Source organism: Rattus norvegicus, chromosome 11 (genome assembly GCF_036323735.1).
Source record: "Rattus norvegicus strain BN/NHsdMcwi chromosome 11, GRCr8, whole genome shotgun sequence".
In the NCBI taxonomy this organism is placed as follows: domain Eukaryota; kingdom Metazoa; phylum Chordata; class Mammalia; order Rodentia; family Muridae; genus Rattus; species Rattus norvegicus.
In genome coordinates, this window is record NC_086029.1 from 77,293,442 (window position 1) to 77,319,823 (window position 26,382).

At 45.0% G+C, this 26,382-nt stretch overlaps 1 protein-coding gene across 4 annotated transcripts; it reads left to right on the top strand.

Annotated features, from left to right (window-relative positions):
• Positions 1–6,384: 6,384 nt before the first annotated feature.
• Positions 6,385–24,645, top strand: Fbxo40 (F-box protein 40). 4 transcript variants are annotated; one of them, XM_039088907.2, is made up of 6 exons: positions 6,401–6,585; positions 6,695–6,806; positions 14,632–14,730; positions 18,433–18,462; positions 18,876–20,792; positions 23,112–24,640. In XM_039088907.2, the coding sequence occupies exons 4-6, from the start codon at positions 18,460–18,462 to the stop codon at positions 23,322–23,324; spliced, it is 2,133 nt and encodes a 710-aa protein (XP_038944835.1). In that variant the 5' UTR covers positions 6,401–6,585; positions 6,695–6,806; positions 14,632–14,730; positions 18,433–18,459; the 3' UTR covers positions 23,325–24,640. The 4 variants fall into 4 exon arrangements, with proteins under 4 accessions (XP_006248466.1, XP_038944835.1, XP_038944836.1 ...); XM_006248404.5 differs by lacking the exon at positions 14,632–14,730 and having other exon boundaries at positions 6,385–6,585; XM_039088908.2 differs by lacking the exon at positions 6,401–6,585 and having other exon boundaries at positions 6,637–6,806.
• Positions 24,646–26,382: the final 1,737 nt, after the last annotated feature.

Here is a 26,382-nt window from a genome sequence, read left to right on the forward strand (position 1 = left end):
CCACAATGAACAGAAGTGTGTTGTCCTCTGTCTCCTTCATGGCTGACTCGCTGGCTGGACAAATGTCCCGTCTTTCTCCTGGGTCCGATATTGTCTGGGTATTTGCCACACGACAGCAGCAGGGCCTGAGGCCACAGGAAGATAGTTGACAGATGAGCTCCCTTTGTGGCTGTGGACAGCTTTCAGCTCTGCCTTCTTGGTTTTCAATGCCTTTGCTTTGGCTTTGACTCTGACAGGGGCAGGAGCTTCCTTCTTCTTATGCTGCCATTTTGGGACAAGCTCAGCTACCTTTCTTATGGACCCAGGCTCACCTGCCTAGGGATTGTGCTGCCCACAGTGGTCGGGTGTCTCCTCCATCAATTAGTAATAAGAAAATACCCCATAGACGAGTCTGCGGGCCAGTGTGATGGAAGCAATTCCTCGGTTGAGTTTCCCTCTTCCTGGGTATCAACCAAGATTAATCACCACAGGTTTGCACTTCAGATCCAGCTCCTTTATGACTGCTCTTCACTCTCTGCCTCTTTCAGAGCAGCTTTTCCGCAATGGATGCTTTCACCTTTATGTATCTAACAGCATCTTTATTTCCTTTTTTGAGGATTGTTTGTTTGAGACAAGGTCTCTGTCTTAGTTAAGGTTTTTCTGCTGTGAACAGACACCATGACCAAGGAAACTCTTACAGAAGCAACATTTAATTGGGGCTGGCTTACAGAGTCAGAGGTTCAGTCCATTATCATCACGTCAGGAAGCATGGCAGCATCTCGGCAGGCTTAATGAGGAGCTGAGAGTTCTACATCTTGTTCTAAAGGCAAACAGGAGAAGACTGTCCCCCACTCCCCCTCCCACCCCACTCCTACCCCACCGTGGCTAGGAGGAGGATCTCAAAGCCCACCCCCAAAGTGATACACATCCTCCAACAAGGCCACACCTACTCCAACAAGGCCACACCTTTTAATAGTGCCATTCCATAGGCCAACCATATTCAAACCACCACAGTCTCCCTATGTAGGCCTGGTTGATCTATAACTCACTTTGTAGACCAGGCTAGCCTGAAGCTTACAGAGATCTGCCTGCCTCTGCCTCCTGAGGGCTGGGACAACTGGATGTTCAACTCTGATTTTAAATGGACACACAAGGTATATGTGTCTATTTGTTCCTTTGTTTGCTTATGGGTTTTTCCCATTTTGGTGATTTTTTTAGGGTATTTTTTTTTTTTGCACTATTGCTATGGTCTCCCTTCAAGACCAAGCTCTCTATAGCTCAATATTGTCTATTGTCAGTTCAATAGCACACACTTCATTGGCTATCTGCCATATTCTCACCATACTTCCTACGGTTCTAAAAAACATATTTTAGGGGCTGAGAGATGGCTCAGCAATTAAGATCACTGGCTGCTCTTCCAGAAGGCCTAGGTTTGATTTCCAGCATCTATATAGCAGCTTACAGCTGTAACTCCAGTTCCTGGGGCATCACTGCCCTCTTCTCTCCTTGGGTACTGCACATGTATGTACACATAAATAGTCAAAATACACATTCATAAAGTATATAAATCTAAAAAGGGCATAATTAATAATAATAGGAATAATAATGTACTTTATTTGAATCTCTGTATCAGTGACTCTTTTGTATCTGTGTAAACATATGTGTACATGCATGTGCATGCATGTCTGTTGGCCTGAAGTTGACTTTAGGAATTTTTCTCCATCACCTTATTCATTGAGAAAGAGTCTCTTAATTGGGCCCAGAGCTCACAGACACAGGTAGTTTGGTGGGCCAGCTCACTGTAGATCACCTAGCATTTTACACAGGTTCTGGAGATCCAGCCCCTTTCATTTTCAGCTGACTCACAGCAGCAACAACAAATCACACCTTCCACTTCCAGGCCGCTGTGTTCTTTGAAACCCCACCACACTCCAAGCACAGCCCCCTTTCCTTCTTCCTTCTCTGGGGTTCCAGTCCTGATCCTCACTATTCTTCCTTTTGGCTGCTCTCATGCCTGGTCATGGTGACCGGAGAGAACACCAGGGTTAAAGTCTGGCTAATTCCACCCAGAAGAAGCCCCAGAAGACTTCTTCAGTAACAGATCTCAATGTCTTCTCTCCGCCTACTCCAAGTTTGGTTCCAGAAAAACAGACAACAGGCACTAAAGCAACGAAGCCAGATCTTTACAACAAAGACTGAGTCCACCTTACCCAGAACATCTGCCAGTCTTCCTTTTTCTCTTTTACTGCCAGGGTCCTACAGCTCCCTTCCATCCCAGCCTTCAGGCCCTCTTCCTGAGTCTCATGAATGGGTCTCAAATGCAGGTGTGCCCACCACGCAGCATTGGAGAGCTTCATGGCTTCTGCTTCTGTGTGCTCTGATGCTCATGACATAGATCCAGTCATGTATGTACAGCTCTCCTGGTGGAGGTGAGATGGGCTCTCTTTCTTCCATAGCATCCATATCATTCCCAAGGTCTTAGCCACCACGGGCATCCTCCCTCAGATCCTCTGCTGACCCAGTGCTAAGTCTGTCCTAGGTGAACTTCGTCTAGTATGACAAGATCAAGCTTTGCAGCCTGTGCACTAAGAGACAACCTGGATTCCCGCAGTACAGTTAAACTGCATTTCAAAGTACTAATCCATGCCAGGCTATTTACTTAGTAAGAGAAAACGAGTCTCTTCTTCCCTTTGATTTCCACGGAGCTGAGGATCCAACTCAGGGCACTCCATGTGGCAGACAAGTATTGTACCACTGAGCTAAAGCCCAGCTTTCTTCTTTCGTTTTGTTTTCATTGTTTGTTTTGTTTCATTTTGTTTCTTTTTTAAGACATGGTCTAGCTCTGGCTAGCCTCGAACTCATCACAGATATCCCCTGCGTCTGCCTCCTGACTGCCAGGATTAAAGGTACTCGCTGTGACACCATGTCTGGCTCGATCTCTTGTCTCTATTTGCCAACACTACTTCCGTTTTGATGGAAAACCTATTTTTGTTTCCTAGTGGAGCTCAGCAGGGCATGGTCAGCCACAGGAGAGAGGCCTCCTAGAACAGCAAGAGACTCCAAAGTCCCCCTCCCCCAGACTATCTTAAACTTTTGACAAGAGCGACAACAGATTTAGGGGTCCTTTACTTGTACTGACCGGAGGCTGTAAGCTTCTGTTTCATTCCTAACCTTTAGTCTGAGGGCTTTCCATGGGGGGTTTCCAGTCAAAGATCTCAAGGAAATCACCACTGCCACTGAATTTAATACAGTGTGAGAGTGCAGAGAGATGGGGGGCTAGGGGAGCCAACATAGGAAGACACGGATTTCTGAGGAAGCGATGTCTAGGAAAACTGCAAACTCAGTAATCCTTTAAATGGTACTCACTACCTTTTCTAGACACACACACACACACACACACACACACACACACACACACATAAAACATGCAGAATCAGAAACATTTTCAATACATGTAATAAAACAGGAACTTAACAAACTATATAGTAAAATGAAATGGAAAAGGCTTTGGATAAGAGGCATTTGGAGTCTGTCTTCATTAGGGTTTCGTTGCTGTGAACAGACACCGTGACCAAGGCAACTGTTATAAGGGACAAGATTTAATTGGGGATGGCTTACAGGTTCGGAGGTTCAGTCCACTATCATCATGGCAGGAAGCATGGCAGTGTGGAGGCAGACACAGTGCTGGAGGAGCCATGAGTTCTACATCTTGATCCACAGACAGCAAGGAGGAGGCTGTGTCACACTGGCCAGACACACACGTATATGCACACACATGTACACACACACACACACACACACACACACACACACACGAGTGAGACCTCAAAGCCCTGCCTCCACAACGACACACTTCCTCTAACAAGGCCACACCTCCTAATAGTGGGACTTCCCATGGGCCAAGAATATTCGAATCACAGAGTCATAAAGAAATACATTTTAAAAGAGACATACAAAATATAGTCTTCGGGCACAGTGGGATGAAATTAGAAGTGAACAGCGGGAGAGAATCTGGAAAGACACAACTGTGTGGACATGAAACACTATGCTCCTTCAGGAAACCTGGAGTTTGCTCTGAAATGGATGAAAACAAAAGGACAGGCACCCCAGGGCCTGCTGAGAGCTGGTGTAGACCCCAGGGTCCCTACACCAGCTCTCAGCAGGAAGCAATCGCTGCAGATACCTGCAAACTGGAAGGAAGGCATCAGGCATCGAATGGCATTATTGCAATGCCTGCCAAGTGAAACATCAGGGGGCAATATGGGATCAGAGAGAGATGGGGCAGAATAGAACAGGACCAAGAACGCGACGATTACCTCGTGAGATGTACAATTCTGAGCTTATATGTAGTTATCAGCATCTACCCAATCTGAATGAAGCACATGATTGTAGCACAAGATGGGAAACACCTGAACGACTATAAAGTCACGATACAAAATGGTCACGCAGCAGTCCACAGTTAAGAGGCCACGTAAGAGCAATTTTATATGAATGGAAAACATTTAGCTACAGAATTCATGAGCTCCACGCAATGGGGTGGGATGCCAGTCTCCAGATCCAGCTGTAAAGAATACACACTCTTGGGGGTGGGGATGGAACTCAGTTGGTGTTTGCCTGTCCTTCGGGGCACTGGGTTCAACTTCCAGGCCAGACCAGAGTGAGCACAGCAGCACACACGTGCAAGCAGAGAAGCTCTGAGGCCACCCTGGGCTGGCCTGGGCTATATGAAACCACAGTTCAGGGCAGGACCCACACCCAAGAGTAGGAGGGCCACACTAACTAGACTTGATGTGGGTTTCCAAACAAAGAGGGAAATTCACACTTGGGTGGGTGGAGAGGTGAGGGCAAAGAGGGTGGGTATGGGAGAAAGAGGCAGAAGAGAAGGGCGAATATGATCAAAATGCATCATATGAATTCTCAAAGAATTGAAATACTTCACACACACACACACACACACACACACACACATTCTTTTCAAGCACATGCTAGAGTACAAAAGCAGTTTTAACTAAATGAATGTCACATCAGATATCCCTCCTTAGTCATAGACAGCAAAGTTTAAAGAGACCATCACTCGCCCCTCTCCTTAGAAGTTAGAATCAGTTGAGGAAAGCTGGGAATGGTGATCCAGTGCTTGTCCACCATGGCAAGGCCCTGCGTTCAATCCCTAGCGTCACACATGGAGAGACAATCAAGGAAGAGAGTCTAATTTGAATAAATAAGAAATAAACCCTTTCCTCCCTCTCCAAGTTGTTTTTGGCTGTGGTATTTCAGCACAGCAATAGTGGCAAAGCTATGTATCAGACCAGATGAGGCTTGCCCTAAAATGAAAGTTTGCTTCAATATAGAAACAGTGGTACAGAAAAACCATCTGGTAAAAATCCACAGCCCTTCATGATGAGAACAGTCACTAAACTAGAACTAACCACCAATTCCCTGCCTTGATCTACCAAAAGCTACCTGAAAGATTCACAGGGAACTTGTACTCATCCACGAAAATTTCCACAGGTGACTTATCAACTCACCAGTGAAGGAGGGGCTGTCCAGGACAAGTCGGGACATTCCCTGTGGCCACCGCTCCTGTTCAACCTAGTGTAGGACACTCCAGGCCAAGCACAGGGGGAGGGAAGGAAATAAAAAACAACCTGTCTGGGAACCAAGTGAGAACGCCTCTGTTGAAAGGGGCGTCATCTACAGTTCTAAGGAATCTGTGAGAAAACTTTAATACAAAGTCAGCGAAGTTCTGCAAGACACATGCAGAGAATGCTATTATTTCTATCCTCTGGCTTTTCATCCAGACGAGTTTGCCTACATGAACAAAATGCGCACGGGAGAACAGGGTGGAAGGAATTTTAGAGACTTCTCAACACAGCAGAATGTAAACGCATCTCTTATCTCTGAAGACACACCTACATTCAAATGGGAGCTAGACCGAACAGTTTCTATGCACTTGACCATATTCACATGTTATTTTTCTTTTTCAAGGAAGAGGTTGAAAGAACTATTGCGAGAAGGATCAGATAAAGAATCTGAGACTGTGAGAGGTCTTTCTTCTACCTCTGAGCCTTGTCCTGATGGATGAGTAGTTCACCTTCCCTGACCCTGTGTGATCATCTGTCAAGAGAAACTTATACTGAATGATAGCTAAGCCTCCTACCACTTCTACTTCCCTCCTCTGGAGTTGCTATCTGCCTTGTTTCTGAATGGCAAACTCTTCTCTTTCCCTGCCACCTGAGAAACGCAAGGGCCAGAGGGGGGCGGATGCTAATCTGTCATGAGAAGAAACGGGAGGAACAGGAGCATGAAACTGTCCCTTGCACAACTTACTGTTTCAGCCAGTGAGGGGCTTGGGTGAAACACAGGGTTATAATTAGAGCAGGAGCCCAGCTGCTTCTCCTCCAGCTCCTGGACACAGCTGGACCTGCCCACGGCACACACAGGGCTGGGGCTGTTCTGGCCTTACCCTGACCCTTCCTGCAAAGGCTTTCCTCCTTCCTCTGTGAAAGCGAGCCCGGGGTTGGCATAAGTGCTACTTTCCCATGGGCTCTCATCTGCTCCCCCAGCACTTAGACATTGAGTGTTGATAACCTACAGACGAAAGAAGTCGTAAGCTGAGCCCGGTCACATTGCCCTGTGATATAGTTTTATTTTTAACTTTGAAACACTTGAACTATGTCAGTTGACGTTTTCTCCCTTTCGCTCGCCTTTCCAACAGAACTCGGGTCCTCTGCTGCAGCAGAAGCACCGGCAGCCACCGCCTCCAGACCTGCTTGATCGACAGCAAAGGGCTGGTAGCTGCGGATGCTGGGCCAGCTTGTACCATTTAGGTAAGATTTTCAAACACGGGCAGGGGTGACCCAGGTTGTTCAGATGATAAATGTGTGAACCGGACCGAGGCTTACTGTGCATTTACCTTTGAACCATGAGGGTGGGTTGTTAAACAAGCTTTGTGACATGAGGGTGGTGGGGGAAAGGTTGGTACTGGAACGTTCCAATCATGTGTAAACTGTTTTGGATTTTAAATCCTACAGCGGTTTGCAGTGTCAGCAGCCTTCTGCCAGCTTAGGTTTTCTTCTACAGTCAACCAGAGCAGCTCAATGCTACCTTAGTCATGCAGTGGTGACAGGGGAGGGCAGAGTGTGGTGAGGAAAGAAATAGGCACCCAGGGTTAGTCCAAACACTGCAACGCTTTCTCCAATCACCTCTGCTGCTTTAATTGCAAGTCATGGTCAGAAGGCTTAACTTCCATACATGAGCCACAACTCGGGCTAATGTACCACAGCTACGGCCCTTCGCAGCACCGGCGGCTCACACTCTGCCTGCAACCTGAAACTCAGTTTTGCCAAACAAAACTGCCTCAAGGCAGCTCCTTCCTGCCCACAGGTCTCTCGTATCCAAAAACGCAGCCGTGAAAGTGAAAGCTGAAAATCGTACACAGACTTAGGCCCCCGAACTCAGAACTGTGACCGACCTTAGGCGTGCACAGCCAGAGCAGCAGAAGTGAGGCGATGAAAGACACCCATGGTTTTAAAAGCTTAAGAGGCAGATAGGTTACTCCTAACTCCTGGGAGAACTGTGTATCAGTGGTTCTCAACCTTCCTAATGCTGTGACCCTTTAATACAGTTCCTCATGTCGTGGTGACCCCCACCCATAAAATTATTTCATTGCTACTCCGTAACTGAAACTTTGCTGCTGTTATGAATCATAATGTAAATTCCTGATATGCAGAATATCTTATCCTTGACCCCCAAAGGGGTTATGATCCACTGGTTAAGAACCTCTGCTATATATTGCCATGTGCATGAAAAATAGCAACAGAAATGGGCCCTGTTTATTTCCTTATATTTCTCTAGTTTAGAGTTCAGCTAAGGTCATCCTCGGAAGTGGCCTGAACAGAAAAGGATATGAGGTGTTTGGGTTCGAGCCACCGATGCTGAGCCAAAGGAGATCTAAAGCAACTATTTGGAGGCCTAACATCTAGCTCCCTCCGATGTGCCGGAGTAACACCAAGTCTATACAGGAGTGTGCGTTACTATCCTACCTATTTGGTTAGGCAGTCAGTTCCACTGTGGCATTTAATCTTGCCAGCTGTCCCCCACACCAGTTAAATATTTTATGAGCCAGCACCTCAGAGGGTTATAACACTGATATTAATGTGTCAGTATGGACAATGAGAATCAAAACTAGTAAGTAAAATCTTTAGAGACAAAGTAATTTCTAGAGGTGAGGATCGCAGACTGTAAAGCTGACAGGATCTGGGGAAGCACAGTATATGTTAAGGTGTGGTAAGGTTGTGAGTATCACAGCCCAGAAGCCCACGGAACCATACATGTGCTTTATCCTCAGATGCCTAGGTGAGGTAAAATCTCAAGGGGTAGAGAGATGAAGTTGATGGTTGACTTTATACGTTTTCTTTCTCTAGAGTCAAATGTCTCCATAGCAGGCAAGTGGATGAACAATGAATGACTGAATGACTAGGTGGATGGTAACAGGGTTAGGGGTTAAAGAATACCTTTGCCCTTTGCCCTTTAACCTTGTCACTTTCACTGAGGCTGAACAGAAATCAGTCATTATTGTGGGGGCTGATCACACGGAGAGTCAGAATAGTCAGTCACATGCCATACGACGGGCACTGAAAGGACCATTTGCTTAAAACTATCTCCCTGGCATCAAACCTGTTTGTCACTAACTTTAAAACCATAGTGAAACATGATAAAATGACCTGTTAATCTCATTCTTTCTTACCAGAGTTAAACACACCTACTATCTGTGTTGTTACCCAATCACACTGTTACCATCTCCTCCAACCTCCCAGGCTCTGTCCTCTTGGCACCATAATCTCTTAACACATCCTTGGCCACCTCCACTCAGGTAGTAGCTGTGTGGTGCTGGCATTTAGACAGACTTAACACCTGGGAGCAGTGGAAACACAGCCTGCGACGAGCAGAGAGTGTTTGAGTGCACACGAGACATGGTCCTCCTCAGAGTCTCAAGTTCACTCTGAGGTGAAACTTGGGGGACTACCAGCACCGCCTGGGGATTATGGAAAATTCCAGACTTCCTTCCAGTCCACCAAACTCCACTACAAAGACTGGCGGAGCAACTGGCATGCACTTACGTTGGAGAAATCCTGGAAGAGGGTGTTTCTGGTTTTCTGCCTGGCCCAGTGATGTCTTCGTGCTCAGACATCTCTGAACAACAGAGCAGCTGCAGGTGTCTGAAGAACAAGTCCTGGTGACTGTTCTGGCAGTGCTCAGTGTGTTCCAAGACAGACCCATGCAAGGGTCTCCCACTCAGGGCAAGCTGCCTTACCTAAGGGGCTGCACAGCTTCTCTCTCCTGCCTCCCTACTCTCTCTATACATATATATAGCTTGAAATGACATACACCCAACATCACTACAGTTTCTCCCCAGATTTGCTCCAAATTATCCTGGGGCTTTTTTGGAATGCCCCCTCATTTAAGGTTCTTTTTAGTGTAGTACAATTCAGTCCTAGTCCATAAACATTAATTGAGGAGAACCGACAGCCACCACTTCACTAAACCAGCACAATCCCCAACTACATTTTAAATGTTTGTTCTCTTTATTCTTTTGATTCTTTTACTCTTACACCGTTGAAGGTTCCATGCTAGAGACATTTACTCTCTGCTCCTATTCTACTACATTCCTTGAGACATATTTGTGCCCTCCATTAATATTCTGGTCAGAGGTCCTTCCACTGCCTGGGTATACCTGGCATTTGCTCCAAGCTGCCCATCTAAATGCTCACTATTCCTAGTGGCAAAAGGAAGTTCCTTAATTTAAAAAAAAAGTCCAGAGATTAAAATATAGTTACATTATTTCTCCCCTTCTTTTTCCTCCCTCCAAGTGCTTTCACTCAAATCCATGGCATCTTTTTCATTGTTATCATCTCTCTCTCTCTCTCTCTCTCTCTCTCTCTCTCTCTCTCTCTTTCTCTCTCTTTCTGTGTGTGTGTGTGTGTGTGTGTGTGTGTGGGCGCGCGCCTGCGTGCATGTGTACATGTATATTCCCAAATCTAAAAAATGCAACCTGCTCAGTTCATATGATGATGTTACTTATATGTTTTCAGGACTGAGCGTTTGGATAACCTACCCGTATGTTTTCTCTTGGGCAGATTATTTCTCCCATGCTCAGTATTCCTCAGTCTAGAGTTAAGGTCCCCTGAGATTTCTGCCTTCCATGTTAGCACATCTATTGCTTTCCTCCTCCTCCCTCGGGACTTGTTTAGGCAGCCATGTTGAGGCGTCATGGGCATAATTTCTCTGACATTTCTAGAAGTCACAATCTCACAGCCAAACTTCCTATTCCTCTGGCCCTTCCAATCTTTCCACTCCCTCTGCACAGTGACCCCGAAGTAAAGATGTGTTACTTAGGACCGGGCTCTACAACCGGACCGGGTGTTTTGATCAGTTGTGGTTGTTTGTAATGGTCTCCATCTGTCTTAGATACTGTTCTATTGGTGTGAGGAGACACCATGACCAAGGTAGCTTTTAAAAGAAAATATTTAATTAGGGGCTTGTTTACAGTCTTAGAAGGTTAGCTCAAGACCATCATGGCAGAGAACATGGCGGCGGTCAGGTAAACATGGCACTGGGGTTGCAGCTGAGTTTCACAGCTGATCTGCAAGTTGTAGGCAGAGAGCTAGAGACTGTGTTTTGAATGGGGAAGCCCACCCACGGTGATACACCGCCTCCTACAAGACCACACCTCCTCCTACGAGGCCACACCTCCACCTACGAGGCCACACCTCCACCTACTAGACCACACCTTCTAATCCTTCAAATGTCTGTGGTGGCATTAGGAGGTGTGGCATTTTTAGAGGAGATGTGTGTCACTGGGGCCGGGATTTGAGGTTTCAAAAGCTCAATGCATTCCCAGTTAGCTCTCTCTTTCAGTCTCATGGCTGTAGCCTTAACAAGAGAGCTCCCAGCTACTACTGCAGCACCGAGCCTGCCCTCCCGGCTCTCCTGCCCACCCGCCTGCCACGCTCACTGACATAATGAGTGTGGGCTCTAAACCTCCAGAACTGTGAGCCCCAGGAAACTCTGGTCATGGTGTTTTATCGCGACAATAGAAAGGTAGCTAAGGCACAGTTTGTGACAAAGAGACGTTTCCTCAGTGAGGTCTGAAAGTGACGTGAATCTATGAGTATAGAAACAAATGTTTAGAATGTAGATATGCTGGTTTGGTAAAGGGGTAGTTGCAGGTTTTCCTCCAAGATCCATGACTTCGCTAGTCCCGGTTGGTTGGCCAGGTTTCCAGTATCAGGCATGACTTTCCCTCTTGTTAATCAGGCTTTAAGTCCAATTATAGCACTGTTAGTTACTACCAAGTACACACACCTCTACACCGTTGGGGTTATTGGGCCATGCTGGCCATTGTTGTGGTTCAGAGGCATCAGAGCTGAGTAGGACAATGGATGGCTTCCCCACTTTGGTACCTCTGTAGCACGAAAGCTTCTCTTTAGGGAGGGAGCTTTCAGGTCTGATCCAGCTTGATTCCTTGGGACTTGTGATTGCAGTGCATGATGTCTTCAGCAATAGGGACACACCTTCTATCTCTAGGGGCAACCAAGGACAACCGCAATAGCCTATAATGTTTTGAGAGTTTTTTTACATAACTCTGACCAACAACCCAAAGAGGGTTTCTCATGCCTGGTCTTGGGTTTTTTTTTGTTTTTTTTTACATAGTTTGTGGCTCTTGAAGAGCATTGCTAATCCAGATGGGAAATTTTCATTTTTTAATTATGTGTATATATTACATATTACATATTATATAACACATATTATATATTATATAATTTTACAATTATATAATTTAGTAATTATATAATAATTGCATAATCTATATTATATTATATACACTTTTATATCTGTACATTTATATGCTTATATTTATGTATTATAATATAATTATATTTATATTATATTATAAAATATATGTTTTATTATATTGTAATAATATAGATATATTATATGATAGTATAATTATCAAATAATATATACTATAATATAAAATATATTTTATAATATATAATTATATATTACATATTATTATATATCCATATACAGTTACATATAGGTCCTTTTAAGTAGATAGTTAATAATGCAGCTCCTTTTAACTTGTTCAGTCACCCTTACAGTTTTGAGGAGGAGGAGAAGGAGGTGGAAGAGGATGTCAGTTCCGTGAGCATGCGCTAAACAGAAGCATCGCTGGGTCATGTAGTAGATTTATTGCGTTTTCCAGGATTCCCCACGCTGATTTTCAGATCTGACCCACAATGAACGAGGGTCCTCCTTTCCCTATATCTTCCCCAGCATCAGTTACTTTCTTGGTCTTTGTCATTCTGACTCTGGTAAGATGAAGTCTCAGTTGTTTTGATTCGCGTTTCCCTACTTGTTAGGGGTGGTGAGCATTTTCTTAATGAATAGGGCAATATGAATAGGCACTAAAAGTTACACACTACAGCCTAGGAAAGAAAGAGGTTTCCTGAATTATCCCTGAGACTTCTAGAAACTTCCAGACCTTCTAGTGACAATGGGTCCTAGACACAGCACATCAAAGACCTGAATATGCTATCTGCAGTCTCCCAGAACTTAAGAAATGTTTTGTAGTGATCTGTTGGAGAGAGGATGAGAATGCCTAGTCTTTAAAAGTTAGGTAAGATTTTTAAAGATTATTAAACCACCCATGGTCAGTAAGCATTGGAGCAAGGAGGAACTACAAATTGAAAGACCAGACAAGGGCTACAGAGAGAGCCAATGTAATGGGCTATCGAGGTGGCCCCAAAATATCCTTCTCATACATAAAGTATTTTTTTAAATGGAATGATTTTATGTTATACGATACTTTGCTTATTTTGCCTCAGGAGACCACCTCAGGTTCTGAGCCTTATTTGATAGATGAATAGATTAGCCTTTGAGATATTTGATAAGTACTTGGATAATTTGGAGAAGCCGTGATTGACTTGCCTGGCACCAGAGGTCTCACATAAGCTTTCTGCAGAGGTAACGTATTAACTGAAATGCAAACACCAGGAGGAGCTCAGGATGCCAGGTAAGGACAAGGGGAGCGTGGTCCTTATGTAGGAAGAACAAGGGTGCATCCCTGGCTAGAATAAGTGAAAAGTCAAAGCAAGGGACAAAAAGCCAAGGGTGAGGTGAAAGGGACAAAGAGAGAGAGAGGTCACACAGGGCCTCGTTAGCCACAGGAATGGCATAACAGTCTGTACCTTGTCTTGGAAATAGCGAGAGGTACAAAGCTGAGGAGCGATGACATCATTTTATAAGTGTTAATATTTCTTTTCTCTTGGGAAGAATGGATTATGGGGTGCAAGAAAGGGAAGTGAAGCTGATTAAATATCCGTGACACTAAAGCAGATGAGAGACCATGGTGTTTGGTGTTCAGCAGTTGTGTTAGATATGGATGTGAACACTGCACGGCCCACTGCCTTTCTTGGTCATTCATGAAGACCCTTCATCTAGCAGCCAACCTAGACTATATAGCTAGACTATCTCAATAAATAAATAAATAAATAAATAAATAAATAAATAAATGCCTTCCTGCTTATTCCTACCCATCTGGCAGTCTTTCCCCTGTGTTTTAAGCACCGAAGCAAGCTGCTTGTAGTCTGATGACTAATGAATTCAAACTTCCATAAAGTGGGTGAGAATCAGTAGATCTGGTTCAGTAGATTTGAGATCTTTAACCAGGTCTCAGACAATGGGTCCTAGACACAACACATCCTGTTCCTTCTGCTGTGGGGACCTCTCCTTAAAAGCCATAGGGGCCACTGCTCTGCTTGACTTCCCTTGGCTTAGCAACTTCCCACTTTCTAAGTAGTCTACAGAATACCACCACCAGCATCTAGTTAAACTACTGTTCCCAAGCCTACCAGGTACTTCCTGTCTGACGGTCTGTCTGCCTGCCTGCCATCTATCTATCTATCTATCTATCTATCTATCTATCTATCTATCTATCTATCTATCTATCTATTATCTTAGATAGGGTCTCCCTTTTAGCTCCCACTGTCCTAGAATCACTATGTAGACCAGGCTGGCCTTTAACTCATAGAGGTCTGCCTGTCTCTGCCTCCCAAAGATTGGGGTTAAAGGTGTGTGCCATCATACCTGGCTCCTGCTAGGTTCTAAACACTCCATTTCTTTATAGAGATCTTCACTCCTCTAACACACACCTGCTGCCACCAACCTCACTTAGACTTTATCTAATACAGCCGATAAAATGAGCGCATGAATACTGTCGGGTTAATAAAGTCAGAGTCATGCTGATTATGTCTCTTTTGGAGAGGGGAAATTTAAGCTTCATATTTTGATGAAAGCATTTTGAGCACGTGTTTAACTAAATTTAATTTGTTAGGAGTGGGAATAGAGAGTTGAAGGGTGAACAAAAGGGCATAGGAAGTGAAGGGTCATGATCAGGTATCTTTTTATCATCTTTCCCACAGTGAAGTTTCTATAATATGTGTATTTAATATAGTAGGTGCTTCATTTCAAGTATCAAATCTGTTGTAATGTAACATATTAACCCTGAAACATTCTCTTTCATGTTTGTATTCTCTGAAACACAACATCACAGGATGTAAATCTTTCTCTTGTTTGTTCTGCTCAAAGGGAGCACAATATTGAATTCATTGTGGGTGGTGCCGCCCAGGCCTGGTCATCCTGAGTTCCATAAGAAAGGAAGCTAAGCAAGACCTGAAAAGCAAACCAGTAAGCAGCGCCTCTCTATTGCTTCTCCTTTAGCTCTTGCCTCCAGGATTCTGCCCTGTTTGAGTTCCTGCCTTGACTTCCTTCAATGATGTAAGGTCATGTGGAAGCATAACCCAGATACAATGGTATATATAACTCCTTACCTCCCCGCCTTCCTCTTGGTCATGGTGTTTCATCACAGCAATAGTAACACTAAGGCCCTTCTCTTCCTCCAAGATACTCAAAACAGAATTACCCTCAGTCTAAGTCAGGCAAACTTCAAAGGGAAGAAGCATCCAGTCACTGAGCACAGAATCAGGAAGGGTAAGAGCAGCCTTCGTACATCACAAGGCAACTGACACTATATCTAAACTGATTCATTTGGGGCAACACTCATTGTCTAAAGGTCAGGGTAATCAATTCACTGTGCAAATCATCCTGGTCCTAAGGGGTTTCCTGAGATGTATGGTTTTCAACACATCTGGGACTGCACAGAAAAGCACCAGGCAATAATTTAGACTATCAAGAGTTCTAGGTTGACCCCTACACCAATGAAAACAATCTCCCCCAAGTAATCAATGAAAGGTTGAGATATGATTGTTATGTCGTTGGGTTGTGTCCATCTCCTTTCTTTTATGGTCAAACTCCTCCAGAGTGGTCTTAATCCACACCGTCCTATCTCAAAGGCAGTCAGCCGATGCCATTCTAGAGTTTGGAATGAGATCTTTAAATAGCAATATTTAAAAAGGAAGAGAGGAGCATCTTTGTTGACAGCATGCACTACTTTTCTCTTAAAGGATAGAGAATGACAAAGCAATAGTGTGTGGTTCCTAAGAAGAGTCTATGGTTCCTAAGAACCATACTCCAAAACACTTAGGGGTAAGATTGGACCTTGAGCCCATCGCAGTGCCCGTAGCCAAGCATGTCCTTGTTGGTGAGCAGAGCTCTCATTCTTGGAGTCCAGGAAACCAGCCAGACTCTTTGTTGCTCTTCCCAGAAGTGGAGCTCAGTATTGTGACTAAGTTCACTGCTGACATGAAGCTGGACACTCCTGGTGTTGGTGGTTTCCTTGCATGTCCTCAAACGCTTTGTGATCTGACTCTTTTCTACCTGAAATCCAGAGGAATCTAGAGTCCTCCACACTCCGTCCTTATTGGTTGGCTGCTATTCTGAGCAAGAAGCAGATGATGCCATTCCTCCCAATTGGCCACAATCCTGTCAGCATCAAAGTATACGCCTTGCCTCTTTTATCAAACACCACGGGCAAGGGTCCTACAGCTGAAACGCCAGAATTGCTGTTTGGGGATTGCTCATAAGCACCATGTGGCCATGGCTGTCATTCTTCTTTGAGGTAGTGTAGGTGGCATAACTCACCCTTTCCTTTATATATATGACAACATAGTGTTGATTCACTCAACCTTCTGGTCTCTCCTCTGGCTGTCCTTCCTAGTGTCCCCAAAGAGGTCACACATGGCTCGGTATTAATACTCCATGTCTCAGATGGCTAGTCTGTGTTCTCATTTCCCGCTTAGAGCTTCTTCTCTCACTTGGGTAGTTTCCACACCGATATCTCTACATCCAAGTTCCTCTTCTCATCACAAGATTAGTATCACCTTGGGCAATTTATACCAGACGTGTTGCACTCATCTTGCCTCCTCAAATAGCTCCTTCACAAACTTCTGTTTTTCTCAAAAAAAAAAAATGTAGCCAAACTTCCTTTCTCTTGATTTAAAATCTTGGTATTGACTTTAACTTATTTCCATGTCTCCAGTCAGGAACGACCAGATCCTCCCCTGTGTTGCCTCTCATCTGCCTCATCCTTGTTTCCAGCATCTTCAGTCTCACCTATACGACTACATCATAGACTCTGCAGTAGATTCCAACTCTAGACTCTCTTACCCCATCCCAGTTAGCTCCCAAATCACAATGTAAAATACCTCCTTACTGTGCACCAAATAGTTTCAGATTTCTTAGTCTAATATTTATGAATTTTCATACTAAGTCCACCGTGGACTTTCCCTCTTAGAAATGATCTCAAACACGGCAAGAGTCAGCATATGCATTAAACTGGTGTTAAACAATTAGTTAGCTGGACCATTGCACACAGAGAAGTGTTCTTGAAGTTACTTTATTCTATCTCAGTATATCATAGTTCATTGTGGTTGCTATAACAAAACACCAGAGGCTAGGTAATTTATAAACAACAACTTATTTCTCACTTGAAGGTCCAAGGTCAATATTATGGTGGATTTGCTGTGTTTTAAGGGCCCGTATGCTGGCTCATGGCTATCTTGCTTTTATGTGCTGATGTGACAGAAGTGATGAGGGTCCTCTCTTGCAGACCCCTTTTATAAGGACACTTATTTCATTGATGTAGGCTCTGCTCTAATGAACCCATCACTTCCCAAAAGTCCTGGTTCAGGAGCACTCTGGGAGGATCCTCCTTCAGGAGTAATCAGAGAGCCCGGTGGGGTCTAGAATGAAGGTGCAGGATAATCCGACTGGAAGTATGTTGTCTTAGTTTGGGTTCTACCTCTGTGCTAAAGAGCATGGCCAAACACAACTGGTAGAGGAAAGGGTTTACTTAAGCTTCAAGTTTATAGTCCATCATGAAGAGAAGTCAGACCAGGAACTCAAGACAGGAAACTGGAGGCAGGAACTGAAGCAGAGACCATGGAGGTCTTGCTTCCTAGCTTGCTCCTTGTGGCTTGCCCTGCCTGCTTTGTTACACACCCCTAGACCACCTACCCAACAATGGCACCAAGAATAATGGGCTGCTTCCTCACATACAAATCATCAATCAAGAAAATGCCCTAAAGACTTCCCAAAAGGCAATCTGATGGTGACTTATTCTCAGTTAAGTTTCCTCTTTCCTGATAACTCTAGCTTGTGTCAAATTGAAAAAAAAAAAAACATAAACCAGAACATGTGCTTTGTTTTTGCTCAGAATTCTGAGGATATTTTGATAGTTCATGTGGTAAAATATTTTGCTCTGTGATGAAACAGAAAACACTAATTTTATAAGAGCAAATGTGTAAGTTACAAAGCACTGTTCTAAAAATGTTCTGTATCTCTAACTCATTTATTTCTCTCAGCAGTGAGTGCTGGGAGGTAGGTATTGATATCTTTCTCCTTCACAGAGGGGAAATGGATTTAAAAGACGCTATGTAACATTCCCAAGGCCTCATAGCTACTTACTCTGTAGAGCTGGGGAGAGACCTATGCAGTCAGCCTCCTAGACACTCCACTCAATCAAACTCACAGATCTAGCATGGCTGAAGACACTAGTTGAATGGCATAGGATTGGGATGCCCCGGGTTAAGCTGGACGTCAAGCTGCTTCCTCAGTAGACATGAAGCCCCATGGGAAGAGGAGATTGGGGTTGGATGGATTGAAGGTGGACAGTGAGGAAAAGTTGCAAGTAGCAGAAGTCACAGACTACATAGTTGGAATAGGTCCCATCAGGGGACGTGTGAGTCAGTGCAGAGAGTCTGGGTCAGCCTGCCTGATTTAGAAACCTGGCTCCATGCTTCGTGGATGGGTGAGCTTGGATAAAATACTTAGCTTCTCAAGTCTCCATTTTCTTGGCTGAAAATTGGGGCAACTCCTCCAATATGGTGAGCAGAATTAAATTTGCGACTGTGAAATCTCTTTGATCCTTATCCTATAAATAACTGAACATTTTCTTTTATTAATAATTCATATTTTTATATTTCCCCTCAGAGTTAAGAAGCCAGAAGTGGGGAAGCCATGGTGAGTATTAGAATTCTGCTGGAGCTTCACTGTTGAGAAGTCCAGGTCTAACTCTATTCCAGAGCCCAAGCAAATGACTGTAGATGTGGCTTCATGAGTTAAGGATCTCTGTTATTAAGTAATAGACTAAAAGGAAAGATGAGAAAGATTTGTGAGCACAGATTTATAGTGAAGATGAATTGCTCAACACATAGAACTAATAAATGATAAGATAGAAATACTAATTATTCATATGTAGTCATTAAGTATTGTGACATATCACATATATAGTATACATATCACATATATAGTGAAGGTATATATACTAAATTATCACGCAATGTCAATGAAAAATAAAACCCACTGCAGGAGGGCACTCCACTCCCCTTCCCTTGCTCACCTGTCTTCTCTGCCTTTGTCCCCACTGTGTCCAGGGCCGAGCACGCAGGCCTCCACCTGCACTGCACAGGCACTGCGAGGGATGCATCGACCGCCACTGCCGTGTTCCAGCGGAGCCCAGCGTCTCCTGCCTGGTGATAAGCTGTCACCTGCTCTGTGGCGCTACCTTCCACATGTGCAAAGAGTCAGAGCATACGCTCCTCTGCCCTCTGGAACAGGTTCCGTGCCTCAACTCTGAGTATGGCTGCCCGCTCTCCATGGCACGCCACAAACTGGCTAAGCACCTGCAGGTGTGCCCCGCCAGCGTGGTCTGCTGCTCCATGGAATGGAACCGCTGGCCAAACGTGGACTCGGAAACAGTCCTTCATGAGAACATCATGAAAGAGAGCCCCAGCGAGGAGTGTTTGGATACAGCCCTGGCCCTCCAAGATCAGAAGGTTCTCTTCAGATCCTTGAAAATGGTAGAGCTTTTTCCAGAAACCAGAGACGCCACCGAGGAGGAGCCAGCCATGAATGGCGATACCAGTTGGGAGGAGACTGCGGGCGCAGTCGGGGGCGTGGATGCAGGGCTAGTACCAAACTCTTGTTTGCCGGCAACCAATGGGCAAACGATGGAGCTCAGTCAGGAGGAACGAGATGCATTGGCCAAAACCAAAGAAGGGATGGACCTGGACAAGTTTGGCAAGTGGGAAAGTATGTTCAGCAAGGAGCACGCAGCCTCTGTTTTAACAGGTTCCTCGGGGAAAAGTGAAGACAAGAATGAGAATGTGTCTGGGAAAGAGCAGCGCTCTGGTGATGGTAGCACAGGGGATGCAGAGTGTTCTACCGAAAGGAGAGGACCACAGGAAAGCCCGAAGCCCCAGGAACCTCCCACCACCATTGAGATGACAGGGCTTGCTCCCTGGCAAGATGGCGTTCTGGAAAGACTAAAAACAGCAGTGGACGCCAAAGACTATAACATGTATCTGGTGCACAATGGACGGATGCTCATCCACTTCGGGCAGATGCCTGCTTGTACGCCCAAGGAGAGAGACTTCGTTTACGGCAACCTCGAAGCTCAAGAAGTGAAGACGGTTTATACCTTCAAAATTCCCGTGAGCTACTGCGGGAAGCGAGCTCGCTTGGGAGATGCCATGTTGAGGTGCAGACCAAGTGAGCACAAGGCCGTGGATACTTCCGACTTGGGCATCTCTGTGGAGGACCTGCCCAAATCCGATCTCATCAAGACCACCCTCCAGTGTGCTTTGGAAAGAGAACTCAAAGGCCACGTCATCTCTGAGTCCAGGAGCATCGATGGACTCTTTATGGATCTCGCCACCCAAACATACAACTTTGAGTCAGAACAGTTTTCCTCAGAGACAGTGTTGGCTGACCTCCTAGGCACTACCCAATCCGGGGGCCTGCATGTGGAGCTCCACAGTGAGTGTGTGACCAGAAGACACAACAAAAGCAGCTCAGCTTTTACTTTTACCTGCAACAAATTCTTCCGGAGGGATGAATTTCCCCTGCACTTCAAGAATGTCCACACCGACATTCAGTCGTGTCTCAATGGCTGGTTCCAGCATCGATGCCCCCTCGCCTACTTGGGATGTACATTTGTTCAAAACCACTTCCGCCCCCCTGGACAAAAAGCAAAAGTGATCTATAGTCAGGAGCTGAAGACCTTTGCCATCAAGCCAGAGGTTGCTCCGGAACTGAGCGAGAAATGGAAAAGCGACCATCTCTCAGGCCGCGATGGGAAAAGCCTGAATTCTCTAACCAGCCTGCCCTTGGAGGTTTTGCAATACATTGCTGGGTTTCTGGACAGCATCAGCCTGTCCCAGTTATCCCAGGTATCAGTACTGATGAGGAACATCTGTGCAACGTTGTTGCAAGAGAGAGGGATGGTCCTCTTGCAATGGAAGAAGAAGAGGTATTCTCATGGAGGCACCTCCTGGAAAGTCCACAATCAGGCAAGTTAATAATCATTCATTCACGCATTCATTCTATAAAAATGTATTAAGATCGCTCATGGGGACAAGTGCTGTACCAGAAACTGGGGAGGATGTTGAAAATAAGACTCACTTAATGAGCCCAGTCAGGTAGGAAACACAGTATATAAGCATATGCTCGGCAGGATAGATGCTAATGCCTACTTATATACCTTGAATGTCTTTCATTAGCTCTCTTATTCCATGCTGGCTCTCTTCTCCAGCCTTCTCCAGCCTGGTCTATCTCTGCAGCTTGCCTCAGCTGGCTGCCTGCCCTCCAGCTTCCTGTTCAGGTGATCCATTGTGAATGTTTCAGGAGGGGAAGCAGGGAGGGAAAGTACCGAAGGTCTCCTCAGCATGCCCACCCCTCTCCCCATGAAGTGGCTGTGTCCCTCACTGAAGGTTGCCACACCAGGTGACTTGCCCCACACGGGTACCTGTTCTGGGTCTAGTGAACAACTTTGTCCTTCCCATGCAAGGCTAAGGGTTCTGGTTAGTCCCCTCAGGTTTGTAAGCCCTCCCCCTCCCCCAACAAAAAAAAAAAACCAAACCCTTACCTCCTGCCCCTACTTGAACTCTGAATGATGTAATCAATAGACAAATCCATCTCAGTCTCATGCCAATAAGCTTAAAAAAAACTCAACAGGTTTTATTTTAAAATTGTATGAGTTTGGTTCATTGATTTCCCATACCCGAATTGTTTATTTAATATAAAACATTACACCATATATAAATCAAATAATCTATTCCTATGGTTAAACCATGTTCCTTTTCTCAATTGATTTGGCGTCACTGAATTACAACATCTACAGAAGTCAGACTCCTAATTCATCTTATCCAAGGGATTTGTAGTATCTTTTCTCATAGCAAATGTGTAGAAAATATGAACCCTAAATATACAATATCTATTTAGGTCATTAACGCCATTGTTCTGTTTGTCCCGAGTAGGTGGACGTTCTCAAGTTGGTATGGAGGAATTAGAGTTATTTGTATATATTTTTATTAATTATGTACAAATTATTCTGTGTATTTTCCCTTAATTATTCCTTAAGTAGTCTTCCTGGGAACATAATTATAAGACTCTCTCAGGCATCTATGCCTATATCCACATGTTAAACACCAGTTGTCACCAACCACATTAGTGTTACACATTAGTGAGAACAATTTACTGCCTCTAGGAGTGTGTCTTAGAGCAGCATTTATCTTTCTTAGCACAATCAGATGTCAATAATTCAATTTACAAACTAAAAAAAATTTTTTTATCTTATTCATATTTGGCCCCGAATCAAATATTTTGGCTACTTTTAGATATTATTTTGGACAGGCTAATTTCCTTACAGAAAGGGGAAAAGAATTTACATGAGGCTAAAGAATATTCATATAAAAGTAACTTTTAAAGTAAAACAGCAGTTCTAAGATTTCAGGAAAACTTTTCTTGCACAGGAACAAAGAGCAAGCTATGATACTGAAGCAGTCAGACTGGAAGTTTATCAGTGTATCTGACCCTAGAACCTCAAAACTGATGACTTTGCTATACCAGCCCAGGTCAAAAATCAATGTTTGACTGAGTGCCATACTCACCGAAATCTTCTTTGGGGGCTTTACTTTTCTTTGTTAGGCTATTTTAAATTTTAATTCTTAGAAAGGGGCATAACTGGGCATAAATGATAAGAACTATATTAACCTATATAGTTCAATTCTCCTCACTTCTGCAATCCTGGCTGCACTGTAAGGTAGTTCTTCCTAGGTGCCCCTGGTAGCTGCTGGGAGCTCCTTAGACTCCAGATTCCTCCTGGTTCACGCACAGAAGGAAAGGAGAATCAGTTTTTGACATCTCGTTCAAAAGTCCCAAAGTAGAGCCCCATGAGTCTGATCATCAAGATTTGAACTGTGTTAATTCCTGTTGCTCATAGAGGAGCTGGGGAAGGTGTGTGCCAATCCTAGGGGGGCTGGGGAAGGTGTGTGTCAATCCTAGGGGAGCTGGGGAAGGTGTGTGCCAATCCTAAGGGAGCTGGGGAGGGTGTGTGCCAATCATAGGGGAGCTGGGGAAGGGATGTGTCAATCGTTTTGACATTAGGTGTCACAAGTGATCACAAAGCTGGCTGGGAAGATTATTAATTAGCAAGGCCCTAGGCATTAGATGCAGGAAAGGGAAATGACAAATGCCCTAGCACTCACTGGGCTCCCAGGAAGCTGAACACAGGAGGAACTGACTCATGGCACACACAGTTCAGCCCCACTCAGCCTCTAAGCACGCAGTACTCACTGCCCGCATTCACCTTGAGTTTCTTTTTCTGGCAGATCTGGCAGTTCAGCAGCCTCTTCTCAAAAATCAAGAGCTGGGAGTTTAATGACGTCACCTCCATGTCCGAACACCTGAAAACCTGTCCTTTCAATGTCGTGGAGCATAAGACTGACCCCATTCGTCTGACCAGCATGTGCCAGCCCCAAGAGCAGGCCAGGGAGAGCTTAGTGTCCACGTTTAGGGCCCGACCGCGGGGAAGGCACTCTTAAAGATCTGCACACCGCTGCTCCTGGCTTCTCAGAATTATTCAAAGTAGGACAGTGTGGTTTGAAACCTGCACATCTAGACCATGTGTGGAGCCCTTCAGGCCTTAGCAAGTACACTAGGACACTAGTTTTTGAGCTATGGCTCGTATGATAGTGCCACATTTTTTGAGCCTTACCTTGTTTCTTTCCTCCCTTAAAATAGATAAGTCAGGGGAGAAAATTAATAGTTTAAGCCCATTTGATGAATGAACCCAAGTTCTTAGTTGACTGGAGAACAAGGACATTGTAAGGAGCATAGACTACTACTTCTACATTGAGCAGAAATGTAGCAGAATTTACAAGCCCCTTTCCAGTTCTCGGGAAGGTGACACAGGGACCGGGTCTGAGGTGCAGTGACCTCCCAGGGTATTCAGGTGGAGGGAATTCAACTGGAAGATTCTGAAGCTCGGTTGGTCTTGACAATTCAGGGCTTTTTAGTCACCCTACTGCATCAAAGCCCAGATGGTTTTAAGGCAACCCAAGAGAACGGGCCACACTGTGTAAGCACAGCAGTTTCAAGGATACCACAAGCCAAAGCAAAACAGTCTGCTGTATATAGTCTTGGCAACACCAAGAAAAAACTCTTTAAAATGAAGGAAAGGCCAAAGTTCTCTGGAAGCAAAGTGGCTCCTGGTTGAGAGCCACTGTCCTAAAGGATGCTACATCAGCAGTGGGGAGTTAGAATGCGCTCACTTTTACTGTGACAAATCTGACCTTACTTGGCCTGTATAATTCAACACAACTCTTGCTTGTTTTACTAAATACGTGTTAAACATGTAGTGTTGCTAAATTGAGAACCAGGTAGAGCAGATCTACCCGATATGGCATTTTGTCCTTGGGCCACAAAGTCATATATCTTCCCTGCCCTCTTTAAGGAAACCTGAAACCAGGAAAGTCATTTAGCTTAGGTTAAGTTCCTCTTCCCTTAATTGGTGCCATTTTCCAGCAACTCTAGAAGTTCTCAAGCTAATGAAAAACGAGGAAAAGGGGAGGAAAGCGTCACAGGGAACCAGCCATCCAAGAATCCAAATGATGGAGTCTTGCCAACCTGTGAGCTCGTTGTCTGGGCATCTGTCTCTCTGACCCTGGTTCAGAGCTGGTGCAGACGAAGAGGGTGGTGCAGATGAAGAAGGTGGTGCAGACGAAGCTGGTGCCTCTGCAAAGGCAGCAGAGCAAGTCCATTCTGAAAGCATGCTCACTCTCCGCTGTATTCCTCACATGCTATTGTTAACACGATGCTGTTCTTTATGCCTGATCTTTACAGTTTGGTTTGGATTTCACCACTCTTTTTGCGAGTCATCATTCACTAAAAGTGTATCTAGAATGTTCTCTAAGACTTTGCTCAGCAGAGATGAATAACTGAAAACAGTGAAACTAAAGAGGTTGGCAAAAGGGAAGCGAGCTCTTCAGGTCTCAGCTCTGTGCACTTGGAACCTGGTTCTTCCCACACCGTGCAATGGGGTTCTCAGAGCCTCTCGGGTTTATTAGAAAGAGAGAGAGAGAGAACTACAGACCATGGAAACGAATCTCGGACTCAGTTATATGAGCCAGGAGCAGCAGAGAGAAAGGGAGGCCACAGGGCTCTGCCACCTTAAACTGTACTGCTCCAGGCAACCTGGCCAAGGAAAGGACAGTCAGGAACCCCCTCTCCCCCCTCCCCCAGCCTCATTGAGGTGTGGATACTTACAGACACACACACACACACACACACACACACACACACACACACACACACACACACTCTCACCCGTTCCTGTCTCAGAGCAGTACTTAGATTACTGACACCTTTAAACATTTTTATAAGGGAATTCATTATTTGTGTTAAAGGAAATCAAGGTACCCCAGGCTTTCCCTGGTCCCTAGAGACACACTCTGTGGGAAGAGGGCAGACATAGCAAAGGTACCATTTTGAGAATCCAGGATTGATGAATGATTGGACTAAGGAAATGACGCTTTGGAGGGCAGCGTGAGCAGTGGGTACCCACAACAGAATCGAGACAGCTCCACGTGGCTTCAGTTTACACAGCAGCTGAAGAAGGTGGAGGTGATTGTACTGAGAGCTTAGGGCCTGGACCAGAAGACATCTATGAGCAGAGCCCTTTGATGAACAGCATCCTTAACAGCAACTGAGAGGTGGAAAGCAGCTGGGTGTGGAGGGGGACGGCTTTAGAACTGAGCCCCAAATGACCTGTAGCCTCAGCAGCATTGGGAATAGAGAAGGTTGTCTTACAAGAAAAGGTCAGATGGGAAGCAAAGTGAGAATTAGAGATAGGTTTAAAGCCACACCACCACCATTGTACAGGTCTAACGCATGTGTGATGGAGAACACCGGCTTAGTATTGAGGTGACTTATCTCCATACGTCTGTAAACCCAATGCCTCTCTCATGGGAAATAGAGGCTGCTCTGCCCACAGAAAGGCGAAGTGGGTAATTCTTCAGTTAAGTCTAGAGACAGACTTGTGATTCACTGGCAAGCATAAAAGTCATCATTAAAACCCAGTGGTGCTTGTCCAGAAGAAAGGCCAGTGAGAAGTCTGGACTGCGTAGAGCTCTAGAAAGGCAGGGTCCCCTCTAAGAGGTCCCAGGCAAGTGTGGTCTCAGCCATTGATGCCCCCTCCACTGTTGGGAACTAAAACCAATGCCAATACTGCCAAGAGCTTTGGCTTCTCCATCATATCAACCAAGGAGGCCCCATTTCAATCCCTGATGGCCACTTGGATCATACGCCAGAATCTCTCATCTCTGTCATTGCTGGGGCTGGTTAAGCCCACTTCTCCTCTCTCATCCCTGCTTGGAGATTCATGTTTTGCTCATCATGGCTGCATGGATTTCCTCATCTCGCTCTACCTATTCCAGCTCCGGACCACACAAAAGCCTCATGAACTTTGTTCATCTACCCTTTCTGGACATGGGATTCGGTTGTCCTGGGATCAGCAATCCTTGACTTCCTACAGCCCCTAGACACTCTTCAACCCACTTGAATTTGTTCTCCTTTGGTGTTAGTCTTTTGTGGGGTGTGGAG

Coding starts and splice junctions, on each gene's coding strand:
- Fbxo40 (XM_006248404.5), top strand. Junction 20,793..23,111: donor CCTGGAAAGTCCACAATCAG/GCAAGTTAATAA, acceptor TTTTTCTGGCAG/ATCTGGCAGTTCAGCAGCCT.